General features: G+C 52.4%; 1 protein-coding gene across 8 annotated transcripts in view; it reads right to left on the bottom strand.

The window, feature by feature from the left end:
- PAX2 (paired box 2) overlaps positions 1–16,246 on the bottom strand; it is an 88,918-nt gene that overhangs the window by 44,587 nt on the left and 28,085 nt on the right. For all 8 annotated transcript variants that reach the window (XM_075934575.2, XM_075934573.2, XM_075934574.2 and 5 more), the window contains one exon: positions 1,066–1,151. In XM_075934575.2, the coding sequence (XP_075790690.1) occupies positions 1,066–1,151 (86 nt within the window). The remainder of the gene's footprint in view (positions 1–1,065; positions 1,152–16,246) is intronic.

Here is a 16,246-nt window from a genome sequence, read left to right as displayed (position 1 = left end):
TCCGAAGGCGTGCAGGGGAGCACAGTGCATTCCAGCGGGCGGGCCGTCACATCCCAGCACGGCCCGGCACGCCTCCTGCAATGAGCCGCACAGCCCAGCTAGGCACCAGTGCTCCCTTGTGCAGCCTCCCCCGCCCGCCCCCACGCGCACTGCACTGACGTGAGCCGCATCTCTGTGCAACAGCAGCCTCCCCGTACAGCCAACTCTGCCAGCCGCCTGCAGCACAGCCCAGTACGGTGTCACCCCCCCAGGGCCAGCGCCCACAAACTCCCTTCCCCCCAGGCCGATGCATGCTCCCTCATTGCTGGCCCCAGCACAGAACCCGCCAGCCCTCTCCAGGGGACCAAATCTACCCAGGAAACCCCCAGCCAGTGCCTGAGTTCCAGGAACAACCGCCTACAATCGCCTCCCTAGACAGCCCATCACATTTCACAACTTCCCACCGACAGCGCTGCGCTTCCTGCACAGCCCATCAGCCCCACACGGCACCAGCAGGCGCAGAACCCACACGCGCCTGTAGCACCCACCCTAAAAAAGGCCTTAACGCCCGTCGCCCAGAGTCACGCTCTGCGGACGTGATTACACACTCAGCCTCCCTCCTGCCCCACGGCCAAGCCCTCGCCTGCCCCACGGCTCCGTGAAATCCACCAGGCCCTGCTGCACTCAGTGGCCAAACACCTTTTCCTGCTCCCCGCGTCTCTGGCTCCCGCGCAGGGAGAGGTGGCTGCACGGAGAGAGGAGCAAAAGCGGAGAGAGAGGGAAGGCGCCAGGACCAGGGAAGAGCCGGGGGATGCGCTAGGGCGATGAGATGATGGGCACGCTCTGTGTCGGGAGGGGGAGAGACGAGGCGGAAGAAGGAGGTGAGGTTCCAGCCCCCGTCTCCATGCCGAGTAGCGTTCTGACGCTGACAGAACCCGCCGGCCCCACCGGGGTGGAGAATTCGTCCCTCTGCCCACAGCTGTGCTGGCTCCTTGGTGCCTCTCGGCCTCGTGTAGGTCTCTCTTCACCTCCCCCTCGTCCTTCTGCCCTTGTGTCTACACCAGCCCGCCCGCGCTGCCTCCTTACCGATGGTGTGCCCAGGGGCCGTCACTCCCGGGCCAGTGCCGTCGGGGGTCGGGTGGAAAGGCTGCTGAACTTTGGTTCTGATAATCCTGGAAAAGAGAGAAACCGGGTCAGAACGCAGCGCCTCGGAGCCCCTCGAAGCCTGGCCCTGCCCTCGCCAGCCCCCCAGCCAAAGCAGGAGCCGGCGCAGATCCCAAGCCACCCACAGCAGGAAATAGCCCCGGGCAATGGGTTCTTCTGACCCGGCTAGGCCACACCACGGTCCCAGGGGGTTCCCCGGCCATGTCACCAAGAGCCGGATGGGCGTTTTCCCGGCTGGGCGAGCGCAGCTCCGAGCAGTCGCGGCGACAGTCTCGCTCAGGTACCGACTGTTGGGGCGAGGCTGCGAGAGGCCGGACAAACCCCTCGGTGGCCAGACCCCGGCAGCCTTAGCAACCGGCAGCACCAGAGTTTAACACGGGAGCGGTGCACATCGGCCCTGCAGCAAGGGCCCCGGGTCGTAGATTCGACCCATCTGGTCTGTGCTCCTGGGTGCCAGACCAGAGAATTTCACCCACTCTCCCCGGGACGGAGCCCTCCAGCGGGTGCACCCAGGACCCCTTGGCTGTCGGCACCTCGCTGCAGGATGGAAACGCTCTCGCCCCGAAGGCAAGGCCTAGCAGTGCAAAGCGGGACTGTGTTCTGAACCACGCAAGGCGCCGCCGAGCCGAGAGTGCTCCCAGGGAGGCGGGGGAGCCGGGGCGCGGGGCGGAGGACGGAACGGGCAGGGGGATACCGATGGCAGGCAGTGACGAGGCTCCCGCCGCGGTGGCGGCGTTTCCCGGGCGGCGGATGAAAGCTCAGAGGTGCAGAGAAGCCGGCGAGGGGGATGTGACCGGGCCGCGGCGCCAGCCCGGCGTAAAGAGGGAGCATCAAAGCTCCGGTCCTTGTTCCGTGGAGACTCTGGCCGCTAGGTCAGCGGTTCAAAGGCAGCTGCGGTGGCGATGAAAGGAAATCATTGCCGCCTGACAGCTGCCTGTGGAAAGGGCTGGCGGGGCCCAGTGCTAATGGGCAAGCGTTTGCCACCCAAGCACCACCCTGTGCGGGCAAGCTCAGCAGAGAGCTGGAGAGGCCAGAAAGGCCAGATCCCCCCCCAGAGCTTAGAGGTGGTCCCTCCAAGTCGGGGAGGGGGGGGGCTGCCCATGCTGTTCAGGGACTGGTTTCCAGGACTGTCAATCCTGTATGAAATTTAAGCCCCTCCCGCAGGTCTCTCCTAAAAGTGAAAGCAAGTAACTGGAGGTGCCTGACACCCCGGCTAAGGTGGGAGGCACCGACAGGCGATGCTTCTCCTCCAGAGCAGGCTGGCCAGACTTCAAAGGGAAGCGGCTGGCTCCGCGGCCCAGCCTGGCAGGGCGAGACAGCATGAGGGGGAGGCAGGGGGCTGGGGGCTGCAGGCAGGCCAGGGAACGGGCTTGTAGGGTGGCGTCAGGATGCTCAGGCGATGGAGCCTGAAGTGTGGGGAAGGACACAGAGGCGGCGGCGTGAAGGGGAAGCAGGTCGGGAAAAGCCTGGTATCAGAAGAGACCCAGCTGGAGTAGCACTGCTGATGTCAGTGGAGCTGTGCGGATTGACCCAGACTGGGGGGCTGGGCAGGCGCTATTGGGGGGCCTTGTACGTCCGGGGCTAGATCCAGGAGCGAGACTGATTCACACCAGCTGAGGGGCTCACCTAGGGCAGGTCTTGTCATGTCTTCCTCTCCCCTCATTCCCTTGGAGCACCCTGAAGTGCCACTGTGTGTGTGTGAGTGTGTGTGTATTGATTGTGCCCCGCCCAGAGAGAACAGAGAGTGGGGCGGGGGGGCGGGCCCAGGGATGGGAATAGAAAGCTATAAATTATTTGTGACAGGAAAGCAATAGTGCCAGAGAGCTGCGCACAAGTCCCGTGTCACTATTAGATTCCTTTTAGCCTGATGACACTGTAAAAGAGGTTAAGTGTCTGATGGAACCGTACACCTAGGGGGCAGGGGCCGGCTGGGAGCAGAACAAGCCACACACAGCGGGTATATCAATTCTCCAGGCCAATAATATTCCTCTCATTGATCGCAACACAAAGTTCAAAAAATCTCATTACAGCCAGGCAGGCCGGGAACTTTTTAAAAATCAATAGAGTGTTCTAATGTATGTATGCTTAGTATAAATGTATCTAGTCATCTATCCATCCATCCACATTCTGCCCACGGGGGTCTGAGTTCACCGACATGTTAGCCTGTGTTATGTTGTACTGTACGATATCGAAACCAACGAGCTAGAAGCATTCCCCTGCAGCCGTCGATGACATATTGGAAAACGTCCTTTGAGCAGGGAGATGACATCAGACGCCTCCCTTCATACTTTGAGATGACATCACACGGTTCCATTTATACGGCGGTGACATCATCCTATGGGAAGTTATTCTGTACCGAAAGGAATCGGTGAAGACAATTCCTTTTGAGTCTGACCCGCAGTAAAGTCAGAAGAGCTATTAGCACTGAAGTGACATCAGAGAGCCTGACTTGTACGGAGGTGACCTGAGCTGTTTCCATTCACCCTGATGATGTCACTGGGATGCCGGCAGGACTTTTTTTGAAGTGAGAAATGCAAACACACACAGCCTGCTGCTACAAGACCTAGCCGCTCTGCTACGAGGGCAGCCTCTCCCCCGGGCTCCGCTCGCACGGCTCCCCACGTCCCCCGGACCTCTCAGTGCTACACGGGTGGCTCCAAGTCACTTTGATCCCCAAGATTGTCACCTTGCCCCCCAGAGTCGTAAAGGCCGGGTGGAGGGAAAGCATGGCTGAGGTAAGGGGGCATGTAGGACATCAGGGAAGCGGTTCTGATTCCACAGGGTGGGAAGCTGTTCCGCGGGGACACCTAATTCCCTCCCTTTCCATCATATTCCCTGGGCCCCTCACTGCATTAGCATATTTAACCTCACAGCACCCCTGGACGGCAAGGAACCTATAGCTCCATTCCCCTAGGGGGAACTGCGGGCCAGAGGCGGCCCTAGACTAGCTGGCAGCAACTGGCACCCTAGGCAAACCATGCAATCAGCGCCCCCACCTCCAAACCCCTCAATGATATTGCACCACCATTTGGCGCCCCATTTAACTTGGCACCCTGGGCGACTGCTTAGTTTGCCTATATGGACGGGCCGTCCTTGACTGCGGCACCTACTGTCTGTGTGATTTACCCACAATCACAAATTCTGGTGGAATCTACGGCAGAATATTAAAAATTCTCCAGCAAAACGTTTAAAATTTTGCACACAATATTTTAAAATTCTGCATATTTTATTGGTCAACATAATGCAGTATCGTCACTCTGGTTTCAATTATTTCAGTAACTTGTTTAAATTACAATACAGTGGTTGGCGAATGGGAATGCGGAGCATTGGAGGAAATCCCCCACGTCCCTTGCTTAACAGTAATGTTGCTCGGTTTGATCCTTTATTTCTAGTTATTAGTCAACAAATGCATGCAGGCATATGCTCAGCGACAAGCAAGCGAAGGCTGGGGAATGAAACTCACAATTTCGATTGGGTACTGCCCATCTCCAGAAAGGTCAGTAGCAAGTGGTTCATGGAGCACGTTTGGATAGGAAATGATTTAGTCTGAAAGATCAGACCAGTTCTAATCACTAAAGCACCATTAGGCCGTACGGTCCTTTACACCACTTTGGCAATGGAAAGACACCTTACAGCTTTTGCATCTGTTTTACACTCTTGGAGGGAATTCACAGCGACAATGGGAACAACACACTAAGCAGGCAAACCTTTTGCACTCAGCTCTGCCTGAGGAGACAGAGCCTGCCCACACCTAGATATTTAAAACAGCCCCAAAGCCGTGCCCCTCCATGCTGCAATAGGAAATATGAGGACAGAGTATCTCTCTCTCTCTCTCTCTCAAACACGCACAACTGCAAAGCCCCAGTGACTGACACTTCTACTGGCTGCTCCAGACACCTGAACCAACCTGCTGGGGAGGGACACCCACAGCTTCTTTTTGCTTTCCCCCCAGAAATTATTTTTCTGTGAGAAAGCAAAAAAAAAAAAAATCTGCAGGGGATATGAATTCTGCGCAGGCACAGTGGTGCGAAATTCCCCCAGGAGTAAATCATGTGGAGAGCCAATGGCAGAGCTGGGAACTGAGCCCAGGTCTCCTGAGAGCGATGCCAGTGCCCGCCCTACTATACCAGCCTTCATAACGTGGGTGGATATCCAACAGAAATTGGTCCAATAGAAGATATCACTTAACCCACCTGTGTCTCTAATCTCTGGGACCAATATGACCACATGACACATTTATTGGCATGCAGGCGATGCAGCCAGTGGAATCTCAAGATGAAAGATGTTTCCTATGGCTGACAGCCGGGCAACCTAAAAGGGCCCTCGTGTTGCAATCAGGAATGATGCTGTTGGAAAAGAAAGAATGGGAAGGAACTCAATGGGGTTGAGCATGACGCTTACTTGGAATACACAATGTGGCCATTCCATTGCCTCATGGTTGACTTGTGAATGGAGCTAAACAATCGCACTAACATCAAGAACTGCATGAATAACTGATTCTTTTCAGTTGTCTGGCCATTCTGAAAAATCAGGGGGAAAATACATTGGGTTGAATGATTTTTTTCATAATTTGCAGTGAATTAGGAAAGGGTGAACAAAAATTGGACCCAACAAAATGTTTTGGTTTTGATTTGCAGCATTTTTTAACATTTTGGACTGTACCTTTGATAACACTGAAATACATTTGAAAAAGTTTCTTGAACCCACCCATTGAAGTGCCCCAGTTAGAAAACATCGCAAAGAAATGTTTCTGTGGTTTCACTTGTTTTAACAGGACACAAATTCGCCAGATTTGCTCTGTAGCAGTCTGTGCTGTCAAATCAGCACGTTTTGCTGAAGAAGAAAGGTTGGTATGAAAAATGTTGCCCAGCTCTACTAGTAACGACCTCTGCCACTTTCAGAGGGAACATGAGCCCAGTGTGAACAGGAACTACCTGACGCATGGTCCCTAGAGCTATGAGGGATACAACAGATGAATGGATCCAATCCTGGCCACTCTAGCAACACGCACAGCATAACAATGCAATCCTCAAGCACCACGGTTTCCCTGACCTTTGAAACTTCTTCCACATGCAATCCCTATGTGGCCCTGAAACCTGAGCCTTCAGCATTACTGCTACGGGAACTCAGAAGCCCAATTCTCGGCTTGCTGCTACGCTGACTCATGGACATTCGCTAGCCAAGAAGCTGGAAACAGTCATGCTTTTGACCTTCTTGCAGAACTATTTGCACAATGCTCAACACGGTTCATCCAGACAGGGCTGTACACTTCCTTGCAGTACAAGGGAACATCTTCAAAGGTTTTGGGGTTTTTTTGACTGCATCTCACTGAGCTAGATCCACCTCTGGTTTCACCCCCTCATAGTCAACATTTGTGGTTAACTTGGGTTAACCCGGCTTCCGGTGCATAGGCAAATTGTCATTTTCATTGTCCACCGTGAGACTTTTACACAAGCAGTGAGAGAGCAAATGGCACAAGCGCAACTTTGACACTGATAGTTGCAAACAAGGCTCTGTTGAGTTTAGTAGAATGTGCCTAAGATTTAATATATGAACTTGGGAAGTTTCAAATGATGGGACATTAACAGACATTTGATAGCGATAAAAAAAAACCCCGACATTCAGTTTGCCAGCTGAGTTTAAGGTGCAATATTATGTTAAGCAACGGTATGTGACATCATCACAGGACATGACATCACAGTGAAATAATGTCTCTTTCCGGAAGCCGGGTGAGTTACTTGCAGTTGGTTCCTGGTCTCGCCCCTCTATGGTTAATATTGCAAAAGAGTTTTGACTGAAACCAACCCCCTATTTTTAAATGTTCATAACTTCCAGAAACATTCATCATAGGGACTGAAATTTTCCATGCCTGGCCTCTGGTGCGGAGGATTAGTTTTGGAAAGTTTTAAGTTGAACATTACATTTATTTCTGGCAAGTCCCTTCAGCTGATTTTGAGCCCAGGGAGTTACAAAAATTCACCTTTCGTGCTATTAAAAATAACTCTGCTAAGCACACTTATCTGATCGCGGCTACAACAACAAAAATGAAGTATAAAATGCGCCGCTTAGCAGCATGGACGTAATCCTCACTCCCGATAAACACGCAATTGGAAAATTCCCTCTGTCCGTCAGAATCCAAGACTGTGATCCGGTAAGAAAGGTCCCTCCCTCCCCCCATTGTGACTTTGTTACCTGGTCTCACTTCCCAGTCTGATAGACTGCCGCTTGGGACCGTTTACCGAACGGAAATGGAAAGTGCTTCAGTGGCAAACGCACACAGGGTCACCTCTCACCAGAAACTGACACAGCGCGGCCAGAGGAGAAACCTGTGGAGTCGGGGAGCTCAGGGTTTCTGCTGCTTGCACCTCATTCTGCAGCCTTTGCTTTCCTGACAAAGCGGAAGGTCGGCGCTTTCAGAGCTGGGTGTCAAAAGCTGGTCAATTACTTCCATGTAGCCCATCAAAGAAATGCTGCCTTACAGGAAGGGGAAGCACCTGTCACTCCTATTTACCTGCGGGGAAGGGGCTCAGCCGCTCATTGATGAGCTGATTTAGGGCCTCGCCTATGGATTTAGTATTATTTATTTTAAACCGGGGCTGGCGAGGCCAGTGCTCTGCACCCTGAGTAAATGGAGAGCTAAAGAAATGGATTCGGCTATTTAGACTCTAAAATCTGCATGCCAGGCAGTTACGTCACGGCAGCTCTCACACATCCTGCCTGTAGGTGATTTAAAATCAATGAACCAAACACATTCCCCTCCGCCATTTATTAGCACGGTGGGTGTAGCAGGACGGCATGCAGGACCGACACAGCACACAGCAGCCCTACTCATCACTCAGGGACACTGCTCTATGGAAGGAGACCGGAAGGACTTTTCCTTCCCAGAAGAACTCAAATGGTTTTCACTTTTCTACGGATAATGGCAACATACACAGTTATGTGAGACAGGGCAAGATGACAGAAAGGAGAGAGCCACATGCGTCTGTGATTAACGCAACCACGAGATGACGGGGGCTAGGGGAGAACTTTCCCAATGGACGTATTTTCTGGTCCTGGCCACTTTCACAGACTAGATGCTGGGTTAGATGGTTCCCTGTTTTGATCCAGCCTGGCAATTCCCATTGTCCTAGAAGAACCAAGTGTCCTCCGAGGACAGCAGAGGCGTGAAATTCCTGGCCACCCAAGGAATGGTCTCTACAGAGCTGCTGACTGCAAAAGGTTCCCACTAGAGGTTGAACCTCTCTAATCCGGCAACATCTGTGGTCCGGCATGATTTGAGTTAGCTGGGTGTCCACTTATCAAGGGGGTGGCCAAATTTCCCGCAACCCCATAAAGTTGGTTTACAGCCCCTAGGGCACCCCAAGGAGGCGCTGATGGCTCAGGAGCGTGCCCCGCACCACATCTGCCTGCTCCTAGGCAATGCAGAAGAGCGCTTAGACTGTAGCGGGGCCACGGAAGAGCAGCCACCCCCAAAGACCAGGGTGGAACCAGAGGCTGGTGCCCATCCTGGGGACAGCGCCCCCCCCCCAACGGCGGGTGTCTGAAACAGACGCAGGGTCCAGAGGGACGTATAACTCCTCTTGCAAAGCAAGGGCCAGACTCAGACTGCTTAGCCCCTTTGCAGAGCCTCTTGCTCTGTGATAGCCACAGGGAAGCCGGGGGCGGGTGTAGGGAGGCAGGGGCTTCTCCGGGGCCACATCTGGCCCCAACCTGAAAAAGGAGGAAGTCCCTTCTTTTCTACGCATGAGTCCAGCTTCCGTTTGAATTACAGCATGTACCATGGATTTACAGGGCTGGAGGGAACTCCGAGAGCTCATGGAGCCCAGTTCCCTGTGGCAGGACCAAGCACCGTCTTGAGTCTAGAGCACCCCGAAGGGCGTTTCTCCAACCTGCTCTTCAATAGCTGCGCTTCGCTGAGTGGAAACGCGCAGTCTCCTTTCAATCCACGGCCACGCCTGCCCTGTGGATTTCTCTCGCTCTCCCACTTTATTCCACGTTGCCCTGGCTCTTTGGCCTGCATCTCCCGGTCCCCATCTCCTGAGTCCACCCCTCCCGCATGGAGCAGAGGGGCAGCGAAGCGGCGGGTGAGCACAAGGTTTTTGAAGGTTTGGGGCTGGGTTTCGAGGTGATACGCCTGGAGGGCAGGGGAGTTCACGCTTCCCAGACTAAGCTAGCCAATGCTTAGGTTACACGCAGGTGATATTTGAGAGGTTTCCTTTGCAGGCATGAGGGCTAAAAACTTATTTTTTTAAAAGAAGGAAGTGGACATATGCACCACACCCAGAATGGCAGGCAAGCCACAACCACGCCGTCATGAGACAGGAGGGCAGGGGGCAGGGGATCAGCAGGCCAACTATAAAGGAAACTGAGGAAATTCTTAAGAATGACCTGAGCTCGCCTGGCTCCTGATTTGTCCTTGAGGGATGCAGAGTCTGGAAGGGCCAGAGAGCATCTGTGGCAGCAGGTGAGTTTCGAGGGCCTCCCACTGTCCTGAGGCCTCCCAAGGTCAAATGCCTGGAGATGGGGCCATGGGACAGAAACTGAATATTTTTGCTCCCAGCCCATTTCCAGTGCAACGGCTCCCAGTGGCAGGGCTGAGTTCCTCACCGGCCTTTCGTTTGGATTCACAACAGGTACATGGGTGATAGGACGAGTCCAGAACTGGGAAGAAGCAGGTGAAAGCTGCCAACCCCCTACTCACCCTGCTGAGTCCTACGCTCTGCTGTTTTACATAAAGCCCCAACCGCTGCAGGCTACTGATTACCGGAATCTCAGTTTCCATTCAAAAAAAAGAAGAAGAATTTCCAGCCTTCGTGGCTATAAAGAAAAACATGGAAATCTGACCTAAATGTACCCTACTGGCTCAAAGCAGACGGCAAAGCTAGAGAATCCCAAAATAATTAGTCTGTTTCAGCAAAAACAATCAGGACTTTAAAGACTAACAGGATTATTAGAGCATTAGGACATAAGCTAATAAAACTAACATAATTTTTATTATTCAAAATCTCCTGGTTTTTAAGCCTGTCTCATGACTTTTGAATGCTTGGAGTTTGCAGCACGGCAGGTTATAAACAGGTGGCAGTGGGTACAAAAGGAATGTTTCTGTCCTTTTGAATGTGTTGGTTTTATAAGCTCCCTCTGGGTATGTCTACGCTACATGGCTCCGTCGACAGAGCCATGTAGATTACCTTTGTAGACATAGGAAAATGAAGCGGCAATTTAAATAATCGCCGCTTCATTTAAATTAAAATGGCTGCCGTGCTGTGCCAATCAGCTGTTTGTCGGCACAGCGCTGTAGTCTGGACGCTCCACGGTCGACATCAAAGGCCTTTGTCGACTTCCCCATTATGCCTCGTGGGATGAGGTTTACCAGGGAGGTTGACAAATGCCTTCGATGTTGACCGCGGAGCGTCCAGACTACAGCGCTGTGCCGCCAACCAGCTGATCAGCTCAGCACGGCAGCCATTTTAATTTAAATGAAGCGGCAATTATTTAAATCGCTGCTTCATTTTCCTATGTCTACAAAGGTAATCTACATGGCTCCGTCGACGTATGTGGTCGTATCTCTAGGTGTACATAGGGGAGCATGTCTGAGTATTGATAGATTTATTTCTTTCCTTTCCCTGCCTCCTTCCTCTAAAACGTGGGATTTCTCCCCCAAAATGACATTGGTCCGAGATGCACAACAGGGTGTGAGATCTCACAAGCCGTCAGGGCTAGAAATAATGGGTCCGCTACTCGAAATTTTCACAGGTGTAAACCCTAACTACAGTGGCCCCATGGTAAAAATTTGTTTTGTAAACTTCTCACTGTTAGAGATTTGAAAATGTCCCACTGCGTGTGATCCAGCACTCATTTGTGAGTCCCAAGAAGTTGTTTCTTAAAATCATAACACTGTAGGGGACCTGGATTAGGTCATTTCCCCCAGTGTAGTTATTTCCAAATATGAGTTAGCTCACAGTTGAAATTGAAATAACTACCCATGTGAATGAGAACTGATTTAGTTATTTTGCTAGTTAGTCTACCAGGTAGACGAGGCCTGAGAGGACGGTTTTGTGGGGAAAGAGACAGGGCCAAAAGCATTTCTACACCCACTTTAAGCTATTTCTACATTTGCTTTTTTTTTCCTGGAAAAATGTGTCATTTAATAAGGATACTTGGTGGCGTGGGGGTGGCATGAGAATTTTACCAGCACTTTTTAAAGATTGGCACAATCAACCGTGAGCAGAGCAGGTTGGGAAATATAAAGAAAAACTTAGGGGGGGGGATTCACTTTTTTATATATTTTTCCATCAAAGTTTTGACATTTTTCATAAGATTTTTTGGAATTAAAAAAACAACAACTCTGCATCTGGTCTAAACCCACCCCGTTGTGAATTTTTTTAATCAAACTGTGAGTGGGTTTTTGTTTTGTGGGGAGGGGAAGTCATCAAAAATTCAAAATTGTGATGAAAAACATAATTTAAAAAAAGCTGGACAATTTCTAGCTGTATTATACATGAGTAACTCCCCCATCCTGAACTCTGGCCGAAAAAAACCCTCCAGAAACCTTTGCTCTCTATTTCTATGGCTATGAACCTTTGTGCATGTCTGTTATGCTTCTATGGGCATAGGTGCTTATGAATTGATACCAGTGTGTGTTGTGCACGCTCTGTATTATGGTCACCTCTTGAGTAGTGTAAACTGTCACAGCTCTGCTGAAACCAGCAGAACCACTCCGATTTCTGCCAGCCTTGTGTTCATATGTATGTGTACAATACATCTCTCTCTAGATATGCATTAGATGAACGGATATCACAACAAATAAAATACTGGATTGAATCATTTCACATGTTTGCAGACACTCCTGGGTGTGTTTGTATATATGTACATCTGTATGGGCATGCATTTAATTTGTCTCTGTACATGCATTTGTATGCTCATTCATTTGTGTGCATGTTTCTCCCCCCCCGATGGAATCTGCCTCTGTGTTTTATGAATAGGGATACTATCAGTGTATGTGCATATTTGCATATTTATGTACATCTCTCACGGTGTGTGCATCTACATCTGAAAATGTGTGCTTGTGTTATGCATCTGGATGTGCTTATTTTTGCTGGGTAGAGCAGGGTGTGTGTTTGTGTCTCTATGGTGAGGGGGAATCTTTGGTTGCATTAATCTGGGTGCCTTTGTGTCGCCTTCATGCCTCTGAGAGGTAGCCTGGCCTAGTGGGCAGGGCTTGAAACTGAGAATTTGGAGACACCGCTCTGCCAGTGATCCACGGGGTGACCTTGAGTAACTCACTTCGCCTCTGCTTCCCCTCCCACCTTTCGTCTATTTCGACTGATGTCTTCGGGGCACCATCTGAAACTCACTGCATGTGTGCGGCACCGCGCACAGTGGAACCCTGACCCTGATGGGCCCTCTGGGTGCTAATGTAATTGCATTAGAATCGTCGTCTGTGTGCACACCTGCCCGCAGACCAGTGAATGTGTACACGTGTGTGTGTGCGTGTGTGTGTTCCCGTGACTGAGAGTGCATAGCTTTGGGGGGTGTTTCTCTCCCTAGGTGCGTGTGCCAGGCAAGGGGAGAGGGCCATGAACGAGCATTAAATGGGAGCATTAAATCCCATTGATTTACACACTCCAACTTGTCTTCAATCTCCTTCCATTCCTTCTCCTGGGGGCACTGTGCCCCAGCCCTGTTTTAAATACCTCTGCTTCCTCTTCCCCCCCTCCCCGAAAGTGTCAATATTTTATTTGGATTTTCAACTTCGCTCCATAACAGTTGTTTGACCTCCTGACTCGGGCGAGTCCCATAAATTCTGGGACTTTATTCAGAAGCCGCGGTCCTGCTATTGAATAAGCAATTTGGGAAGGTGAATTAATGACTTGTGCTGCTGCTGGAAAGTCCCTGAAGAAATATTAAAATTGCTTGCAGACTGGATCAATACCCACTGAAGCCCCTACCCGCCGTGCCGGGCTTTGCAACGGCTCTGAGGAGCGTTCAGTGGAGGAAGGGGAATTCCCCCGCACACGCACGTGCCCAAAGCCCCCCTCCTCCCCTGCCCTGGCTGTCATCTCCAGCACCAGTCACATCCGTATGATGCACGAAAGCTGGTGGAAGCTGCCGTGCCAGCTGCCGGAAAAGCAGCTTGCGGCTGGTCCCCTTCTCTCGCACTCACTAAGACCCCAGGGGGCTTGCGAAGCCTGGACGTGCTAGCTCTGTCTCGTGGGGTGCTTTGGGGTGCGCTGGCTGGAGCACCGCAGTGGCTGGGTGAGCATGGGGGGCCTGTGATGTGCTTGAGCGACTGTGGCCGTGTTCTGCGCGGGGGCATCCCAGCGTGGTGCACGGAGGAGACCGCGGCACGTGGTCACACACTTGGGGCTTCCCTTGGACGAGGCGGCCCACCTGGCGGGGCAGCGTGTGTGTGTCTGAACGGCAGTGCGTGCCATGCTGGTGTATTTGAATCCCTGGGGGGCGCTTTGTACGACTGCCTGGCGGTGCCATTGATTTGATCGGGATGATTTTGTAATTGTGTGTCTCCGTGATTGAGCTAGTGTGCATCTCGGCGCGCCGCTGTCTTGAATAATGACAGCAGGGCTTGTGTTGTTGTGTGACTGAGTAATGGCCTCGTTTCAGTGTGCTGAGTTAATGTGTCCTTCTCCGGTTTCCATGTCTCTGCTGGGGTTGGCTAGCTCGCTCTGGCTGGCTCTTAAGGTACGCGCTGGCAGTAGAAACGTCTCCTCTGCCCCCAGGTTGGCCTCTCGACTGGGCTGTGCGCAGGCTGTGCTGTGTACAAACAGGCCTGTGTGCGAGAGAGGACGTGGCTCGCAGCTGCTTGCTTCAGTGAATTTTGTGAAGTCACTTAGCTGCGCGCATCTGCATGAGCGTGTGTATGTGAGTCTGTGGGCCTGGCTGTATGTTACGCGGCAGATGTCTCTAGGCCCGGCGTGTGTGTTTCTCTGTGCGTGCAGATATGTCTGTGTGTGTCTGTAGCAGCAAGCCGGGCTGAGGGTATGCACGTGTGCTAGTATGTTTTAAAAGGTGCAGGAGAGGTGAATTTAGCTATATGCCTGTGTATGTCTTTCCTGCGTTCTCCCGTGCGTAGCTATATTAGGATCCACTGTCCCACGACACTTTGGCCGTACACGGGGCTGAGATGTAGGCCCTGTGAAATCCCTGGCAGGGCTCCCTTGCTGGTTTTTATGCCGGCTGAGTGGTCCTATTTGGTTTGTCAGTTTGCTACCGGCTGCCAGTACATTTGACACTGAGGTTTCCCATTAATTGTGGTGCCGTCAGGGTTTGGCCTGCTGGCACAGTCGTCGCGGGGGCACGAGAGGACAGGAGCCTTTTGGAGGGAGCTCTTAGATTTGTTCCTTCACGGAGACAACCTCCGGCCTGGTCTGATTACCCCCGGAGCATCGGCGCTGCTGGCGCTCAGCACGCCAGTGAGTTCGGCTGCCATTGCCCTGTTTTCACAGGGCAACTCTCCTCACAGTAGCTAAGTGCTTGTCTCTGCTCCCTCCGGGTCTCCTCTCCGCTCTCCCTGCCTCCCTTCTGTATTTGCCCTTGAACGTGCAAATCTGCCCTTAGTTAACACCGCCCGCCCCACGCCAGGGGAGAAGCATGGGGTGGGGGGGAGAGACCACTTTGAAAAGAACGGGAGGCTGTTCCACAGAGGGAACGCCGAATATCACTCGGTTAATGGAAATAAATTCCATTGTATTTGCATTTTAATTTTCCACATAAACAAAGGCTCAGTGTGTGCCAGCTTCACCAGAGTCACCGTCCGGAATTTAATTAGAAATGAAAAGTTTATAGGGCCCTCTCTAATGCGATTAATGCACAGTTAACATTTATCACAGACATATGCTGGAATCGCCTTTTTAAAGCAACCACCGGCCATGAAATGAATTTCTTTTCAACTTTTGGAGTGCGTGTGAGGAAGGCTGTCTCTGGGGAGGCGGTCCAGTGAGCACACTTCTGACAGCCTGGTAAGCCGCAGCCTGCAGAGACTCAGCACCCCTAGACACCAACACAAGCACAAGGTGGCTTGGAGGGAGCATGGTCTAGTGGTTAAAGTGCAGCGCGGATTGTCGGGGGACCTGGGTTGTATTCCCAGCTCTGCTGCACACTAGCTGTGTCACTGAGCTGCTTTCAGAGCCTGTTTCCCCAGATGCTTTTTTTTAAAGGGAAATGCGCCAAAACAAGGAATCTCTTCTCCAAAGACCTTTCAGGGTGTCTTGGATCCGGATCTCTGGACCCGCATCTCACTCGGCAGTTTGGGGCCTGGCTGGCGCCCAGACCGTCAGAGGCCTATGTTCTGGCTCTGGCGCTGGCCGGAGCAGCTCCTCCCATGAGGTTTCTGCCATTTCGGAGGAGACCAGCTTGTGAGATTTCACCACCACATCCCTTTCCAGCTCTGACCAGCTGGTTCAGCCTCTCGCCTGAACCTCAAACCCTCACCAAAACCTACCCCAGGCTGGAGCCCGCTTACTTCCTCCTCGGCCCATCTCTATGGAGCAGTGGAGAGCGGCGCTGTGAGGTGAAATTCACGACTGTTTGTCAAGCGCTTTGAGACCCCCGATGGGAGGCATTTGGGGGAGAATGCTCCTAAACACCAGGGTGATGGGCTCGTTGGAAACCCAGATGTAGACAACTGAGTATTTGCCCTCGCTCTGTGCCGTCCCCTGGCAGTCAGACACAGTGTGAAGGATGGAGGGTTTTCACCTGTCCTGTCTCATGTTCCCTGCCTCACTTGTCACCTGCCCTCACCTTGTCTCCTCCCACACACACGCTTGGTGGTTCCCTCCTGCTGGCTCTTTACCTGCCCCAGTTCTGCAATGGAGGCTTTGCCGTCACCCCCCCCCCCCCCCCCCCCCCGCCAGGTCTCCCTCTCTGACCCGCAGCCCAGCGCCTGTACGGCAGTGCTGGACCTCGGGACCCAGCAGCGGAAGGGGGAATCTGAAACCTCTCTGGGTCCCTGGAGGAAGAGTGGCCTTTCCTTATCTTATCGCCTCTCTGGCTCTTCAATTAGAGTCTATTGGGACTGGCCTCTTCACCCAGACAAGACAAGCCGGGGAGTGAGGAGGGTGCGAGCGGCATCGGGCTCTGTATCCGG

This window comes from Pelodiscus sinensis, chromosome 8 (assembly GCF_052426305.1).
Source record: "Pelodiscus sinensis isolate ZL-2025 chromosome 8, ASM5242630v1, whole genome shotgun sequence".
In the NCBI taxonomy this organism is placed as follows: domain Eukaryota; kingdom Metazoa; phylum Chordata; order Testudines; family Trionychidae; genus Pelodiscus; species Pelodiscus sinensis.
The sequence above is the reverse complement of the archived record's forward strand: the minus strand, read 5'-3'. Positions and strand labels throughout refer to the sequence as shown.